General features: G+C 45.1%; 1 protein-coding gene across 2 annotated transcripts in view; it reads right to left on the bottom strand.

The window, feature by feature from the left end:
- RSPO2 (R-spondin 2) overlaps nucleotides 1-15404 on the bottom strand; it is a gene marked incomplete at its 5' end in the record, with an annotated part of 121311 nt that extends 105907 nt beyond the window's left edge. For both annotated transcript variants that reach the window (XM_082015417.1, XM_082015418.1), the window contains one exon: nucleotides 15311-15404. In XM_082015417.1, the coding sequence (XP_081871543.1) occupies nucleotides 15311-15404 (94 nt within the window). The remainder of the gene's footprint in view (nucleotides 1-15310) is intronic.
- Between the last annotated feature and the right edge of the window lie 3753 nt (nucleotides 15405-19157).

Below are 19157 nucleotides of genomic sequence, written 5' to 3'. Positions count from 1 at the left end.
TCAATACAAGTCCCTTGAGAGATATGCTATTCCTCCACAGCACTGCGTTTCGTTGTGTGCTTTTTCTCATTACGTATCTGCCAGGCTTAACTGTGACTTTAAATAATTTTTAAGAAGAAAGAACAAGCCCAGAAAGGCACATGCTATGATGAAACTCACAAAAATCTAGAATCAGTTACCATTTTCTGTAGAAACAGAAACTTTGTAATGAAAATTTTACATGGAAATTGATATACTGAGCAAAAGCATTACTCACTCCAGCAGCGGTCAATAATGCTTTAGAGAAAGCTATAAGAAACCTCTTGTTGGTAAAGGCAAGTTCATCTCCACACTAAGAGTATTCCCAGTTGGTGATACCCAAGTCTAAACCTAGAAGCATAAGATGAAGTAGTTCCTCTGAAACATTCTAATCTTAATAAGCTTTTTTTTCTAATTTCCATATAAAAGTATTTCCTGCTTAGCCTGACAATGGTCAAATCTCAGATGTAGCAGGAATGGCTAAAGTGACCTGCTGTGGTAAACATCCACATAGTCGCATGATGTAGGCACAATCAATCATTTCATTTTATTCTACCCCTATACCAATTCATAGCAGGGTTGAGTAAAAGGAAAACAAACAAACAAACAAAAACACTTGTGAGTTGTTTTTTCAGAGGTGCTAAGCATCCCCAGTCCTTATTCTCTTTTACCTTATGGAGGAACACATGTGTTTATAACCCCGGTCTCTATTTCTATATCTGTAAGAGATACCCTCACTTCAGAGAGATGCACAGGAAAGTGTCCTGAGCCCTCCAAAACACAATCACAAAATAGAATAAGTGATTTTCAAAGACACCATCACAGTAGGCATGTTATTAAGAATACGGGGCCACTGGGTTTGCTAATCCCACATAATCGGAAAACAAAGACCATGGTAGATGAAGTACCATCACTAACCACTCCACTGGGTCTTCTCCTAGATTTTGAAGTGTCAATTCATGTATTTTTTTGAAGCTGTCCATATCGGAGGATGTGAACTACACGTGTAGCTGTTTATCAGCTAGAGTGCATACACTGAGCTCCCAGTGAGGATAAAAGCAACCGAATATAGATGAAAAAATGTTAAGACTTTAGTAATTAGAAAAAGCCAGCTGCAGCTAATAAGGAGAAGGAATGTTAAACTGAGATTTTTTTTTTTTTTTTTTTTTTTTTTTTAAACTTTACTGCAGCTGAGACACAGAAGCCAAGTAAATTACTGGACTCTCACTACATGACTGCTGGTAGAAAACCGTGCATGGAAAACTCACCGCAACTGATCTGGTAGGAACACAAGCCCTAAATGGAGGTCTTCATTCAGGTCAAGCTTTGGCAAATTCTAATCCTTCTCAGGTGACATTACTAGTATTCGACCACATCCAGTTGATCTCTTCAAATATTTTCCTTCCTCTCCTCCTTAAGCCTTCCAGAGTGTGTTTAAGTAGCACAGACTAATGTTATCTTACTCAATGAGACTCATATTACACCAGGCTCAATATGCAGCAGTTTCACTTAGCGGCTGCTTGGAATGCTATTAAGAGAAAACAATATGAAACCAAGTCTGTCTTCAGATTCAGGTTTAATAGAGTCACATTTCAATCCTTTTCCAAAAGCTGAAAAAACCTACATATTGATGCCACTGCTAATGTTACAATAAATGAAATAAAAGTTGGAAGCAGCAAGACTTTTTCCAGGAGTCTGATGGAAAGAACTGAAAGTAATGAAAAAGAGTTTGAGTTCTCAAATACGGCATTGGCAAAGTGAACTACAGCTCTTAAAAATAGAGAAGCGCCATATTTTCAGTCTTTCTGTAGGATCTGACAGTAATATTGTATGAGACAACAACACACCTGAGCAAGCACCACTTCAGAAATATACACTATATCTGAGACAGACAAACATTACCCCCAGATTTACAACAAAATGAGTAAGACCAGAGTTAGATCTAGTGTCTTGATCATTACATTCACAATGCACTCTTTGATATTTGTAAATATTTGGAGAGAAGAAAAATGGGGGAGCAAGGAACTCATAGGATGCACAATTAGCATGACGTAGGACCTTATTTTACGATAATTTTGAATGGCTCAGATTACCCAAACAAACTTAATTGTTCATCTTCCCTCTGATTTCACCTCTTACCTTTCATTTCCACTGTGCATCATCAGCTTTTTTTTTTTGGTATGGAAGCATGCACAGGAGGGAGAAGGGATGTAAGAGGTGGAACAGGTGCTATTTCAAGACTTCTGATAGACAGGGAGTCTTGTTGAGGCGAAGTGCCAGAGCTGGGAAGTCCCATGTCTCTGCTAAATACCAGGAAGCTCCTCTGGGTTGATCTCAGGACCCCAAGAAAGTTACGGTGATTGCAACTGCACGCGAGTCACATGTATCCCAGGGATTCCTAAAAGGAATGGACTCTCCATGTTTCCCCTCAACAACTGACTAGTACTAAAATCAAGCAGGCATAAGCTAGGTCCCTGATACATTTCAAAACCACGTTTCACAGAATGGTTGAGGTTGGAAGAGACCTCTGGAGGTCATCTGGTCCTATTACCCTGTTGAAGCAGGGACACCTAGATGCAGTTGCCCAGGACCTTGTCTGGATGGCTTCTGAGAATGTCCAAGGCAGGACAACATCCCAGGGGCGATCCATGCCAGTGCTCACTCACCCTCACTGTAAAAATTGTTTCCCGATGTTGAAAGGGAACTTCCTGTGTTTCAGTTTGTACCCATTGCCTCTGGTCCTGTCACTGGGCACCACTGAAAAGAGCCTGTCTCTATCCTCTTTGCACCCTCCCTTCAGATACATTGATGAGATCCTCCTTGAGCATTCTCCAGGCTGAACAACGCTGGCGCTCTCAGCCTTTCCTCACAGGAGTGATGTTCCAGTCCCTTAATCATCTTTGTGGCCCTTCGTTGAACTCTCTCCAGTATGTCCATGTCTCTTGTACTGAGGAGCCCAGAGATGGACACAGTACTCCAGGTGTGGTCTCCTCAGTGCTGACTAGAGAGGAAGGATCACCTGCTGGTAACACTCCTCCTAATGCAGCCCAGAACACCATTAACCTTCCCTGCAGAGCAAGAGCACATTGTTGGCTTATGTTCAACACAGCATCCACCATGACCCCCAGGGCCTTTTCTGCCAAGCTGCTTTCCAGCTGGGTGGCCCCCAGCATATATTGATGCATGGGGTTATTCTTTCCCAGGTGTAGGACTTCACACTTCTTGTTGAACTTCATGAGGTTCCTGTTGATTTCTCCAGCCTGTTGAGGTCCCCCTGGATGGAGGGTAATTTCCAGAATACTGCTGGCACAGGACGCAACTATCATATCATTTTTAGCAGAAGAACAGACAATATCCTCCTCTTCTGGTACCCAAAGTTGAGAAAAACTAGATTCCCTTTGATACAATACAGAAGTCTCTCTATTGTGTTGCAGAGATTATGCAGAAGAGATGGATAGAGTATATGCAGCACAAATATGGGAAGATAACAGGAAAATTGTTGACTTTCTTGCTGAGATAGATACAGATGAGGCTGAACTCTGCTATCTGAAATGGAGGAAATACTTTTTTGGGGTGCTAGTACATGCCCTCAACACAGAGAAGCAGCATAATCCAGTGAACAAGGACAAATCTGAGAATCAAAACTGGAGGTCAAATACCCAACTTTGTCCCAAACTGTTAATCACAAGGTTATTCTGTGCCTCGTCTTCCTCTCCTGCCCTGAGTCAGTTTTGTTTACTTGAACCCTTCAAGAGGTATTTAGTTTTACCACTACGCATCTGTACAGCAGTAGAGATACACAGTGTAGCACTAGGTGGCCTACAGGTTCTGCTCACTCTTAAATACAAGATTTTGCAGAAGATTTGCTTCTCAATTTCACAGCAGACAAACTGCATTGAAGCAATTCATAGTTTTCTGCTTCTACAACAATCTGTATTAAAAAAACACAAACAAAACATAGTAAACTTGAATCAAAGTAACGTTTATAGAAAAAAAATAGTTACTTTAAACACTACAAAAATGTTGGGGATTTTTCTCATTTTACTTTCCAACTACAGCTACAAATGTTTCCTAAAACTTGATCCCCAAGAAAACTTTTGAAGGCCAAGTGCAACAGGTGAGTTCAGCAAAATCTGAGACTGACTAAAGAGTTATGATAAGCACTTGTAATTCTGCAGTTTTCATTAGCTAAAAAGAGACACCATGACCCACTGTCATCCCAGCATCAGCGAAGCTGCTGCGCTCCAGCATACTGCAGTAGTGCTGTGAGAAATATGGTTGGAAGCCAAAGCATCTGTCAAGAAGCACCATTTCAATTAGACACTTCCATTATTAACTCTCATACTGCCATAATATTAACATTTCACACTGGAATGCGGCTTAGCATTTACATAAAACAGGGATTTATTTTCTATTACCGTTGCCATTGATGCATACATGTATTAACCGAAAGTTTTGCATGTGGAAAGACTAACAACGAAAGCAATTCCTCTGACTTCCTGAACATACCCTCTTAGCAGCAAGGCAGACTTCCCAGCACCAAACCATGTCAGGTAGACAACAGAGACACAAAACAGGCCATCTGCCCATGTGCAATCAATAATCTTCTGAACATCCTAAAAATCACGACGAGACACGCATGCAGGCCAGGTACATTTTTGATGGCCCAGGCAAGGAGCCTAAGTTGAAGAACTGTCCTGTCCTCAGCTGTTGCTACAGAAGCAGATCACAACAGGAAAGGCACACAACTGTCCTATTCCAAAAGGTGCTGTCCCCCAGATACCCCTCAGAAAGTCAACTTTCCTCACAAATGACCATTCAACAAAGTAGGGAGGAGAAGACTGACCATTTTGGAGAGGACAGAAAACCAGATGCAGAGGTAAAACCACCTCCCAAGAATGCTCCTGTTGAAAGTATTAAAACATGTAATTTCATGAGGACAGATAAATAAGCAAACTGTCTATAAAATGTTCTTTGGTTTTAGGTCCCTTGCAAGAGTGAAGCATCTCAGATCAGAGACCATTTATAAGTGTTTTGCAATAATTAGCAATAGCTTTAAACAAACTTAAAACAAGTAGCTGCTGTGTTCTTGTGCTGTGAACACAACCTAACGTACCTTTGGTGCATTGCAGTGATCCTGCTGAGTTAGTTACTCCTTCCGAGTCAAAGCTGAATCCATGCCCATCACGTTATTAGCATGCACTGTGTAAAATGAGACCCAAACCAGGTCTCAACTAGCTGTATGAAATACCAAAGAACATTTCTGCTAGTGGAGGGAAATCAGGAGACCTTAATTCAGAGGTTACTGTCTAAGCAAGGGCCAGCGCTACAGGACCTCACCTCAGTTGGGATTCTTCAGGACTGTCTCAATATAAATAAAGTGAAAGATGATGAAACTTTAATTCCCATTCAAAGGAGTCTCAGCCACATGCTTGTCAGTGGAATCACTAGGTAAGTCAGTAGGTTTATAATGAAAACTTACATCTATCAAAATTTTTTGTAGTAATTTAAGAAGCAAGAGCAATTCAGTAACATCCATCTTTGCTAAGCAGAGTTGCTGTTTCAGTGGTTTCCAAGTTGCCCAACAAATTTTAGTATGGACACGCTGGGTGTTGTCAGCACTGCTATACATGTGCAGATTAATCTGTGCATGCACAACAGCCATTTGTCTGATGTGGCTAGTTTGGGAGGTTTTTTGGTATTTCAAAGGTGGCAACCATACGGCTGAAAAGACCATACATTAGCGCAGAGCGTATATTTGTGTGTAACATGTTTCAGCCAGCATTTCAACTCAAAAAAAGTTTTCCTGGATCAGGAAGTTTATATTTTGTCGCATCACTGCAATTCTCTGACACAAATACTGTTATCCCTTTGCAGTGCAAATCAGTACAAGTTTCTACCAATATATAAAAAGGCACAGACATTGTCTTCATAGCTGCATGTGGTCTACTTGGGAGATCATGCTCATGCAACCGCCCGGTGATTAAAAAAAAGCACCAGTTTAGGCAGTACCTAAAAGCCAACATCACAAACACTAGCTATCTTTTAGGTCCCTTCCTCTGTCTCACTACATCTATGTTTGGGTCTGTTTTTCATCAGATGGAGAAAATCTTGACAATTGTCCAAAAAAATAGACAAAATTTTCTGCAAGGTAAATTTGAGACTCATAATCCCTAAACCATACACCCTGGATTATTTTTAGATTTACCTTTTTTAAATCCTAGAGAGCAAAAATTATTTTTTAAAAACAGAGAATCATACTAGAAGGATTTTCATAGTATTTTGCTTCTGTGTTAACCATACGTGAGATTTGCTCTTACCCTCTTCAAATAACATTCATAATTCAAAGTGTTTATTTTGAAACAGAATTACAGAACTGCATTCCTTTTCTAAATATTATTTGTAATTACTTATACTTTCCTTGTTACAGTCATACAAGCATCCCATAAAAACAACAAAAAAAAAGGGATGAGAACAGATAGCTTAAAGTCCATTCCCTTTTAAAAGGACAAAGTCTTACAGATACATCAAGTACCTGGCACTACTGAAATGGGTATTTCAAAAAGATATACATAACTGATTATTTACTGCATACCAAGATTTGCAAACTGCCTGCTATCAAAAGATGCTTCTCCTGTTACAGTGAAACAGAGAGCACGAACTTTTTTTTTTCACTGCTTACCACATCTTGGCAGGTGAGCCCTTAAAAACCTGCCCTTGCTTTGCTCACATTATGTGCCCTCACATAATCAAGATACCGAGAATACCAGTTGCTTCTCTGCTTTTACTTAAAAAAGAAAAAAATTCATCTCTTTCTGCCCCATACTACAATTTTATTCCTTTACTTACATTCTTTCACTCTTCACGGTTTCTACATAGAATCATTTATGTTGGAAAAGACCCTGAAGATCATCAAGTCCAATTGTTAACCTAGTACTGCCAAGCCCACCACTAAACCATGTCCCTAAGTGCCACATCTACACAGCTTTTAATTACCTCCAGGGATGGTGACTCAACCACTTCCCTGGGCAGCCTGTTCCAGTGCTCGACAACCCTTTCAGGGAAGAGAATTTTCCTAATATTTAATCTAAACCTCCCCTGGCGCAACCTGAGGCCATTTCCTCTCATTGGGAGAAGAGACCAACACTCACTTCACCACAACCCCCTTTCAGGTAGTTGTAGAGAGCAATAAGGTCTCCCCTCAGCCTCCTCTTCTCCAGACTGAACAACCCCAGTTCCCTCAGCCACTCCTCATAAGACTTGTTCTCCAGACCCCTCACCAGCTTCGTTGCCCTTCTCTGGACACGCTCCAGCACCTCAACATCCTTCTTGTAGTGAGGGGCCCAAAACTGAACACAGGATTCAAGGTGCGGCCTCACCAGTGCCGAGTACAGGGGCACGATCACTTCCCTACTCCTGCTGGCCACACTATTCCTGATACAGGCCAGGACGCTCTTGGCCTTCTTGGCCACCTGGGCACACTGCTGGCTCATGTTCAGCCGGCTGTCAACCAGCACCCCCAGGTCCTTTTCCGACGGGCAGCTCTCCAGCCACTCCTCCCCAAGCCTGTAGCGTTGCATGGGGTTGTTGTGGGCACTTGGCCTTATTAAGGGCATTCAAGTCCATAAACAAGAGGAATGGCCAGGAAATTTAATCACCAATCCTTCACATGCTACTACCTAAAAAGAAATTCGAAGTGACAACTTCACACTTAAGCAACAAGTAATTGCATCAAAATAGAGTAAGATTAAAGCACAGAACATATACTCATTGAAGCGTTGCATTCAAGAGTATTAAGTACAAACACAAGGATGAGGCAGTGTGACCTGTGCATCTCCAGAAAATGCTAGCACCTATTCCATGGACAGATAAAGGTCCAAGGACAGATAAAGTTTGACAGATAAAGGTCAGAGATGTGCATAGCTTCGAAATCAAGGTACTAAGATAAAGCAATCCCAAAGTAAGGACACACAATTAACGTCTCAAACTCTCGTAGTCTCAGAGGAAGATCTAGAGGAAAGTATTGTGATATTCCAATGCTTTAAATGAGTTACAGTAGTCATCTCCATTCCATGCTCAGAACATCGACTTTCACGTCCATTAAGTATTTTGAAATAGAATTATGTACAAATACCAATTTCCTGTAAATCGTCCTTCCAACCCCCCAATCTCCACTGCAGAAATGGTATCAGAAACGTGACATTAATTAGAGTGTCAGACTCCATTCTTTCACTTTTGCCTCTCCCACATTCAACACTGTGCTGCACCATCATCTGCCTTTTTGGGGCATACACTGGAGAGACCACCACCCTGACCCCTTTTGACATCATTTCTCCTCAGAGTTTTGTAAAAGTATTAGTGAAAATGGACAGGAGATGGTTCACCTCATGGTAGCCCTCTGAGAGCTGGAATAGCCAGATGTAGAGAGAATAAAGTGATGCAGTTGGGTTTCAAGTCAGGCTCACAAGTTATCTTGCTGCCCACAGGTATATGAAGTTCAACAAGTGTAACAGTAAACCCTGGTCAATAAGTGGCCTTTATGTATGGAGCTGGCTGGACAAAGCCATCGTGTAGGCAGGAGAAATAGCTGTACAGCCCAAACACTGCATCTGCCTGATGGTGCTCAGAAGTGAGATCTACTGGACACTAATACATCCTATGACATATTAGTCAGAATCCAAGTACCAAAAAGTCATACCACAAGCCCGTTCCACACTCTAACAAAAAAAATTACTTGGTAAGAGATTTAACAGGCTTTAAACCCAGCACTACTGCCCCAAAAAGTGATAGATTTACACTGCATGCACAAAGTGGCTTTGCAGCACCCAACTGGTGCTTTCCAAAGCAGTGTATCTGCTAAACAAGTATTACAAAGACAATGAGTATACAAACCATGGCAGCACCTGATTTTGGTGTCTAAAGCAGCCCACGATGAAAGGATAAAGCTGTTACATTTGTGCATTACCAACAGCCAACATGTATGAAGTCATGCTTTTCACTAAGAAAAGGATTAGCAAATACTTGGAGCCTTGACAAATACAAAAGGTTCTCCAACTGTGCCTGAACAAAACTTTGAGGTGAAGAGAGGGCAAGCCTGAGGAATTTAATTTAGTATTAAAAAATACCTGAGGCTAAATAAATCTCTAATACAAGAGATAAATACAATAAATTTCAGGGACTGTATCTGTTAAAGTTAACACAGCTACACCAACACATAGTTTTAATAAAAGGTCAGAAGACCAGATGTGGTGGATTCCTTCTCATTTGGGGTTGATTTCAGCTTACTTCAGGGGCTAACAATGAAGATGTGGACATCTGAACGACAATTATAGATAGAGGCAATCAAGACATCTTATTTAATATTTATTGAGTTTGGGGTATGCTTTATCTGATCAAAGGCAGGCATCTACTGTAGGACAGAGTTAATTGTACCAACAGCTCCATGGACTGTACCAACTAGCACTATATCAATTTAAAAGAAAATTTAGACATTCATGTTGCAGATAATTACATGTAGTCATGTGAATCCCACCCCTGGAGTTTATAGTAGAGGATGCATTTTTAGAAAAGGATGTTATGGTCAGCTATAAGCTTCTGAGTTTGATGTATGGTGCACTGGGAAAAGTTTGCAACCTGTGATGACCTGCAGGTTTCACTAGACAGTCCCCTCTAATCTATGGTTAGCTAATGTTTTTCGGTATTAAAAATACAGCTAGATGATCAGAAATTAAATACAGACCTCCATGGGATAACTCAGACTCTTGGCAGAAGTAGCAAGAGAAAGAAAAAAAAAAAAAGAAAAAAACCAGCTTACAGAAAAGCCATTGTTTATTTCTTTATGCCTTGAATTTTGACAGTGAACAACTCTTCCACTTTCTAGCTTTTAAACAATGTCATATTTTTCATTAAAAGCAGCTTATGTAAACAACACCATGCTAACTTGCTTTATCATAGTAATTATGCTGGCCTGTATACTGTAAATGATATACTGAAGTGAAAAACTGCATTCTTGTTGTTATCATCATAGCTTCCCTATATTAGGATACAACCTCACTTTCAGTATTTTTTATTTGTCATGCATTTTGAACTGCTTTAGTAACAGACTTCAGCCGAGCTCTGGAAAACATACATTCCCTCCCCGCCTCCTCCCTAAAAACCCAGAAAACATAAAATTAAGCTAAGTTTATCAAGCAGACAAATGTAAGTTCTTCATCAAAGTGTAAACCTTCTTGCAGGTTTTAATACAAAAGCATATAAGCATGGACTTCAAGTCTGACCAGACACATCAGTCTAGCCCAGTGACCTGTAATGGAAGGTAAGGGATGGAGACAGGAAAGGAATAGCATACATGGAGCAACGCTGTGCCAGCATGAGCCCCGTTTTCAATTTCCACCATAACAGACCTTGAGACACCCAAGGGTGTCTGACGCATCCGACTTGCTGCAGGGTATCCTGCCTGGCCTCTGGTTCCTCAAGAAGGTCATGTACACAGCAAACCCAAAAGGATATCTTTTAAGTATCAGAAGCAGCACTAGAAACCTACTTCAGGCAACTGAATCAAGCACCTAAACTCAGGTGTCCATTTTTGTGCTGAATCCTGCTCTTGGCATTTTGAGCATCTCTTCTTCTGATCTTCATGCTCAATTTGAGCATCAATTATCCTCTGCATCATTAGCTGGTTTGGTACTCAGTCATTCACTCACACAGAACTTCTGACTTCTGCTGGCATTTTAGTTTAAGAAACTTCCTCAGAGTTACCAGATAACAGAGCATAAGTAGCCAAAGTTCAAAAGTTTTGACTTTTCAACGGTTACAGTGTTAGGATATTCTTACTGCTGTGGTAATGATGTGTCCATAAAGAATATTTAATAACTAACTATCCTAAGCAGTAAGGGGCTGAGGAACAGAAGCTACCCTCCACAGCTTTACCGCTGACCACAAGTACCTGGGAAATTACTCCAGGAAGTGTTAATATGTCTTGGTTCTTTTATAAATTCAGTTACAAGCATTTACTATAATATCTGAAGAAAACAAGTATTTCAAACTACAGCTTCCTCATAAGATTTGAAGCCTTAACCTGCAGACAAAAAGTTAACTGTCCTCCAAACGTAAAACGTGTTTCAAGTTCAGAAAGGAGGATAGAATAGGTAAAATATTTGGATACTGTTAGACAATTAAAAGATATTCTTTGCAGTATGACTTTTCTTTTTTTTTTTTTAGATAGTAAATTACTCTTTTAGAGTTAGTACAATCCTTGTAAAAGCAGATGTGGTATTAACATCAATCGAGTATTTCCAGCACAGGTTCCTTTTCCCTGAAATCATCAACCTTTCCCAAAGCCTGACCACACAATCCAACTGAGAGAGGTTCCAAGCTTATACCCATCTCAGGTAAGTATCTAATTAGGAAAGCCAAATCACAATCCCCAATATCTGGACAGGTTTGTCTTCTAGTTGAAAATCCCTGTAACAGCTTCCTAGATTAGTAACTGGTTTGTGGTCAAGATTCCCGTCTTACATTATGATACAGATTTAATTGAAGTAATTTTTATTCCAGCTACTATGTTCCTCCATATATAGATACACTCCTATAAACACCATACACAGAGCTACAGTGAGCTCTGAGAAACACTTGGGGAAATTTCCTTTCCCAGGCAATCCTATTTCCACTTGTGGATATTCTGCCATCACCACTGTCACTATTCACTCACTGACCGAGATATTCTTTATCTATCTTTACCCTTTCTTTATGTACATTTAACGCAGAGTGCGAGCAGCCAGGAGGCGAGTATGCACCTTAGCCCTTATCTCACTCCTTGAATATGAACTAAATAGAAAGAGAAGTATTCAACACATAATTTTTCTTTGAGTTCTTGGGTATGGGTAACTTCCAATTTCCCAGTGTGAACATGTCCCAGTCACACCTCTCATTATTCCAGCATTGGTCTCCAGAGAGAGCCTCCCTGTACTACAGTTAAGTCCTCCCATCAATGCAGGCCCCGCTGTCACATTGACCTTTTTTCCTCAGGGAATCTTGTTAGCATCTAATTTTTGACGGCCGTTTACAATGAACCCTATATTCTTTTCTATCAATGCTTTTGCAGAATACCATCGCTCCCCCTGGGTAAGCCAGCCTGACAGTGTTCATTTCTATATACTCCCATCTTGATTTGTGGTACTCTCTGGGAAAGTTGTTTTTACCACGTCTCAAAGACAAGGGAAAAAACACTGGTCTTCCACGCACCCTGTGATATTCAGCGAAATGCTAAGACATGAAGCTGCCTCTCTTATACTGATTTCTAGAGAGAAATCTGAAGCAAAGATAAAAATTTTCATTGAAATGAACAAGCGAGTAGGTATCAGAGAGAAATGAAAAATCAAGTTGTACAATTAGACAAGGGAAAGGAGGTGCTTTGATATATTAGGCTAAGCCAGCTGTGAGATTACAACACTGACCTTTAAGCTATGTAACCCTTAAATATGTTTTAGAATAGCTCTTGAAGGAAAGGCAAGTAATCACAACTACCTGCTCAGGACTGAGACTTCCAAAGGGAGAATTGGCTGGGGTGTTTCAAGGGAAGTAAGGTTCTGCTCTGAGCCAACCAGGCAAAGCAATATTCTAATGAGCTACAAAAGTAACTAAGAGCAGCAGTGGAGTTGGCAGAATCTGTTGATTGTAACACATTTTACTGAATAATTTTTAATGAAGTGGCATTGACTAACAAAACACAAATCAATGCCAGGTAGGAAGCACATTCTCAACCTTAATTTTTCATTCCACATCTACTGCGCCTTTGTTTGGGACAGGGTTGAAAGCAGAAGGGGAATGAAGAAATCTGGGAACATCCCCCCAGATTTACTAAAACTGTTTACTATTCTACATCAGCTACAAATCCATGCAAACTCCAATACAGGCATATATACATAAAGTTTACTGCACATCTAGCTGCTTTAAAAACATATTTTTTTTTTAATTATCTACACTTGATATTGCCCATAAATCCAGACTGAATGCAATTGATTTCTACCACACAGGAGACTTAATCGATGCCAAAAATTTTATTTCATTAAGCAAATTATATTATGGAGCATCTGAGATCATGTAACAGACAAAACAGAATGCCAGAGAAATTTTAACTGCCAGTACCCCACAGTGAATGCCTGATTATTTGCAGATGGGATATGGAAAAATTGTGAAATTATTGGAATTTTGGGTCCTGTACGAAAGCATTACTTCAGACTGCATGTGTCATGGCAAATGTCTATTATAATTTGAATACATTCTTAGATTTTGCTTTCAGTGCTTAGAACTGGCTATGCTTACTTCTTTAGACTTATTAACTGAAAAAGACTGCATTCTTCAAGGCGCAAAACAAAACCCTTAGGTGATAGCACAAAACAGTGCCAGTAAGTCAATTGTCAATACTGACGTTATTTATCCAATAACTAAACTAAAAACTAATTTAAGTCAATCTCCTTTGGAAAAGCCAACTGTTCAACAAGCACAACAATTGGTCTAAGATCAATCAGCGAACATGAGATCAATTAAAACCAGCTTAAGTTTTTGTAGGAGGACAATTCACACAACTCGAGTTAGATGTCTATTCATTTCAGTACTCCCACAATGCAATCCTTAAGCTCTGTTGTAAAGCACAAATACCACTATCACCCTCCGCTGTCTAGCCAGCACTCTAAGTAGTTCCACATTTAATTAAAGACACAGTATACCCTTTGTTAGCACAGATAGTCTGGTCACTTTTAAAGGATTGCTATCGTTTTAGCCACACACCAAAAAATTGAATTCTGGAAGCCATCTGTTGAAAAAACATCAAAACTAAACTGCTCTACAATTTTATTTGTACCTACACTGAAGGTGATATATACATGAAAGCGCAAACTACTTTCCTTTCACGGTTTTATTACTGTTTGCACTGGCTTAACACTGGAGATGTTAGCTCCCTCTCCTTCCAAATAATTGCACTAGAAGTGCAATTCTTTCAGAAATACAAATTTCTCAGCAGCTGAGCCACCTGATTTTTGGCTAACTTGAGAAACGGTGAGAGGAGACGAGAAAAGCCGTAGGAAAAGGGGTAGCAAAATAATTCAGAATATGTGGATACTAAAAACATTTTATACTGAAGGTGTACCCACCGCCAAAAAAAAAAAAAAAAGAAAGAAAAGAAAAGAAAAGAAAAAGAATAACGCCACAGACAACCCCGACAGCCGCGGAAGAGCTGCAGTAACCCTTCCGTCCACACGGGTGCTGTACTGGCACATCTCACCGCTCCGCTCCCCAGCTCCGGCCATCCCAACACTCGCATCTTAGGAAAACAGATTAAAACCTAACGCACCGTTTCACTCTCCCTCTCCCCCGCCCCCCCAAAGGATCTGCAAGCTTTGAGCAAAGGTTGGCGGCGCAGAAATCGTCCCGGCGCCGGGAGAGGCGCGGTTCGCTCCGCAGCCGCGGCTCTCCCGCAGGCTGAGCCGCCCGCGGCCGGCGGGGCCGGCGCGGCGGGGCCGGGGGAGCCCGGCGCCCGCGGGGTGCCAGGGGAGAAGCCGCCTTTCTGCCTCGGATACACGGTCATGTTAAGGGTGGTCCACGGAAGGGCAGCCTCAAAGCCCTCCCCACGGACACGCGAGCCTTAGCGGGGCGGGCTAACAGCCAGCCGCTGGCTGCTTGTAAGCTCTTCGACGAGGTACGACGGCGAAAGCAGCGACCTCCGCCGCTGGCTGGGCCCGGCCCGGGCCCCCCGCAACGGCCGAGGGGCCGGCGGCGGCAGCGCCCTCCGCGCGGCGGGCAGCTCCCGGCGAGACCCCGGCCCTGCCAGCCCCGGGGGAGGAGGAGGAGGAGGGCACCGCCGCGGCGGAGGGCTGGGGGCTGCGGCGTGGCTCACACGTACCGCTCGACGTCCCTGTCCGCGGCAGCCCCACGCGGGTCGCAAAGCAGCCGCGCCGCTCCGGCCGGTCCTTTCCCAGCGGAGCTCGCGTCCACGCCGCTCCTCCCGGCCCGGCCTCCCCAGCAGGAGGGCGGCAAGCAGCCCTCGAGGAGGGGTTGCCACGGCCCCGCGGCCCCAGGCTCGCCGCCGCCGCCCCACGTGCCGGCCGGAGCCCGCGGGCGCGCGGCCGGGGCGGCTCACCTGGCGGAGGGCTGCCCTTCCTCGGCGCGGAGGGGACGGGCACGCAGTCCCGCGGCAGTCCCGCGGCAGCCCCGCGGCAGCCCCCTGCCTGCCCCGCAAGCGCTCCCGCTCGCCGCCGCGGGCGGGTGTCGCGGGTGGGCGGGCGGCGCTGCTCACCTCTCTTGCTGCGTCTCCAGCGGCCGGTCTGGCAGTGGCCGTAATCCATACAGTTCAGGACGATCAAGGCGAAGGAGAAGAGGCGAAACTGCATCCTGGGCCGCTGGGCTGGGCTGCCTCCTCCAGCGGCGGCGCGGGGCGGCGGCAGCTGCTGCCTGCGGGGCTGAGAGCGGCCGCGGGCGACGGGGGAGCCGGCGGAACGCGGCGGGGCAGCGGCCGCCGCGGGGACGGGCGGCAGCTCACACACCGCTCGCTCCGCTGTTCGGGCGCTGCGAGCTCGCAGCCGCTGCCAGCATCACCCCTGCGCTGCGGGGGAGAGAAGGGAAAAGCTTGGCGGCCGGCTCCCCTGGTCCTCCCCGCTCCTCCGGCTCTCCCCGCGAAACAAGAAAGCGAACAATCAAACGCCCAGCCCGGGGCAGGAGCGGGGCCCCAGAGCGGAGTCACCGAGCGCCCCAACGCTCTCCCGCGAGCGGCACCGAGCGCTGCCGCTCCGCACCCCCGTGCGCCCCGGGGACGGGCTGTCAGGCGGGGACCGCGCTATTTATCGCGGCGCAGGGGCGCACCCCGCCCACAGGCGCTCAGGTCGCGGGCACGGCTGGGCGAAGCCGCCCCCCCCCCCCGAACCTTCCGCGGCGCGGCCCCGCCGCCATCCCGCCCCGCCGCCGGCTCCGGGGAGCGGCTCCGCGCCGCGGGGCAGCCCCCCGCGGGCAGGCGCCGGCCGGCGGGGCTCGGCCGCGGTGCTCGGCGGGGCGGGCGGCGGGGGCTCCCGGCCACATGCAGGCGGTGTCCGCGCCGCCCCCCCCCCGGCCGCCTCCGCCCGCCTCCGCCCGCTCCTTTCCCGCGGCGGGGCGGGGGCCGCCAGCCGGGGGGCAGCGGCGGGGCGCGCGGGCTGCGCGGGGCTGCGCGGCGCGTAGGTGGTGCCGCGGCCCGAGCCGCCCCGCCGCCCGGCCCTAGCGCCGCCCGGCGCCGCGCCCCCGCCCGCCTCCGCTGGGCCCTAATGCCCGCCCGCCCCGCACCCTCCCCCCCCTCCCCCCCCCCGCCCGGCCGCCGCTGAGGCTTTGCCTGGAGGCTGTTCCTCGGCGGGCTTCTCCCTCGCCCCGCAAAGCGTCCTCGTCGTTCCCCTGCGCTGCTTAGAGCCTTGGGAAACCTCGTCCGCCTCAATCCTCTCCCTCCTTTTTCTTTTTTTCTTTTCCTTCCCACATTGTTTGATAATTAAATCTATTTTTTTCTTTCATCCCTGGTTTTAAAACTTTGATCCACTTATTTTCCTCTCCTTTTTTCCTGGCTTCCTAAAATCTGAACTCACCCATTCCAAAGCCTCTTCTCTGAAGTGACACTTTCATTGTCCTAGGAAGATGGCTCTTGAAGTCCTAAAGTATAACTTTAGGAAGGAGTTTTTAGCTGTTTCTAGCCACATCTCTGCTTGGCAAAGGTAAAGTGGGAACCCCAATAGTACAGGTAAGAGAGGATGAAACATGGGAGCACGTTCAAGGTGAATTTCCCTCTGGTGCAGGAGGGCCTCTTAATACTTTGTAACATCAACTGCACTGACTCCACAGAGCCATTTGATTTCTCTGCTCCTCGCCCACAGCTGGTTCCCCAGTGCTGCAGGTATTGACAGATCGTGGATCCTTGGTTGTGCTGCTGGGCCTGCTGGGCCTGACATCATGAGCCCCATAGGATCTGGGGTGCTACGGAGCAGGTGCAAAAGCTGGGGAGGCAGCATGGGTCTGGCACAGCTGCCACAAAGCCAGGTCTCATAAACCCAGCTGGACCCAGCCTGGCTCTGTGCTGGGTGTTTCTGCTCTTTTCCACCCCCCGACACTTCAGGTTGTGGGAATGTGGTGCTGAAATATCTGAGCTGCCTCGGGATGGAGCCAGCCAGGTTCTCACAAAAGCAGATGTACTCTTCCCAGAGCAGAGCTGGCCCTAGAAAGAGTGGAACTGCACTCACGTGGTACTGTGCCTGAGCTAATAAATCCAGTTAGACCCAAGCTGGCTTTTCATTCATGGCCCAGACAATCTGATCACAGATACATGAATCTGACTGTATGGTGTTTATTGTACCATCCTGAGACCTCAGAACTTTTGACTGTATTTATCAGTATTTCTCTGAAGCAGAGAAGCATCAGTATCCTCGGTTTCTGGACAGAAGTTACAAAGAGGCTAAATGACTTGCCTAAAATCAAAAGGAATGTATGAGACTATCAAAACTTGGTCTTGAGTTTCCCAAGGTCTCAGATCGTGCTGTAACCCCTGAGCTGCCCTTCTTTACACTTATCTACTGTACAGTAGTAGTACTATACTAGTTTAATCACTAAAATGAAATGTAAAGATTGTTTAAAGTCACATTACAGCATATAAGAATATCTTTTGATGTCAAATCTTTATTTATTATAGCTGTCATTATGGAGTTACAGTGAGTGAGATCCCACTGTGCTACACAAAGCACCTCTACCTGTCAGTGTTGTCATAATCTAGGAATTACAGACTCGTGACCTGTCAACTAATTAACACAGACCTAAGAACTAGGTCAGTCAAGGTCAGTCTAGCTCAGTGTCAGTGGTCTCCAAGTGGGTTTGGAGTGGATGCTATGGGAAAGAGTGCAAAAAACAAGGCATGTATCTATGTGGTTTGTGGTCTTTACTTTCCCCAGTCTACTTACACAATGAAACTTTCCAAAGGAGAAGTAGGTAGGTAGGTAGGTAGGTAGGTAGGTAGGTAGGTAGGTAGATATCTTGTTGCAACAGAGGCCATAATTTATTTTAGTGGAGGATGTTTACTGGCAACTGGAGTTCTCCAAGATGTCTAGTCCCCATATGCACCCTAACTCCATGTGACAGGCTGTGTGCCACAGACAGCTGAGTTTGACGCTTTTTGCACTAGCAGTATCTTTAGAGTGTGTGGTTACAATTTTCTGATGCAAAAATAAAAAGTGTACCACCACCCCAGAGATCCTCCCAAGCTGCAGTGCAAGGGAGATAGCGATCACACTGCAAGGGCAAGGGGAAATCAGAGGTGTTAACCACACCTTTGTGAGGACTCCAGGAACTGATTTCCGTTACTGTTTCCAGGTCTACAAACTCATAGTCATGGGGCTTTGAGTCTACAACAGTTACCTGGAGATGAGTCTCAGAGTCCTTTCTGGAAATAGTGATGTCAGGACCTCCCCACTAATACAACTCCATTTCTGGATCTGTCTAAAATATGTAAACGTATAAATGGTCTTTCAGAAAGGTGCCCTGCTGACACTGAAGATGACCGAGGTCTCTCAAAGTGTAGTATTGGGTTTCAGGGGAAATAGGTCTCAGATGTTTCACCATTTCTTAAGGAAGGATAGCCTGTCACCCTTCTCCAGCCTGGGCTCCTTCGAAGGTCTTCCAGACCTAGAAAATAAATATGAGGAAAGTATCTCCAAGTGAAATTCCTAGACTTGAGAGCACAGGTAAGGCTCAGCACTGAGTCTTTCCTGCATGCAATGAGGGAGGCAGTAGCCCAGGTGGGAGCCAGCTCTGCAGAGGAGGCCTGCAGTTGATGGTTCAGGACCTGGCTGGGATTTCAACATCCCGTTTGAGCCCAGGCAGGCTAGACCACCGCCAGGCAGCCCACGTAATACCTGGCAGCACTAGCCATGGGCTAGCATTCTATCATGGCGTGTAAGTACCGGACAGCTACTTCCTCAGGACTGCTTGATGTGATTTACATCAAGAGACACCTGACGGAACATCTGCAGACAGTGAGATGCTACTGGTCTGTAACACACAGGTGGCTGACCTGGAGTGGCATTTTCAAGACTTTAGTAAGAAACACAGCTATGATAACTTTCAAGGGATATAATTATCAATTT

This window comes from Phaethon aethereus, assembly GCF_964289735.1.
Source record: "Phaethon aethereus genome assembly, chromosome: 2".
NCBI classification, from domain to species: Eukaryota; Metazoa; Chordata; class Aves; order Phaethontiformes; family Phaethontidae; genus Phaethon; species Phaethon aethereus.
The sequence above is the reverse complement of the archived record's forward strand: the minus strand, read 5'-3'. Positions and strand labels throughout refer to the sequence as shown.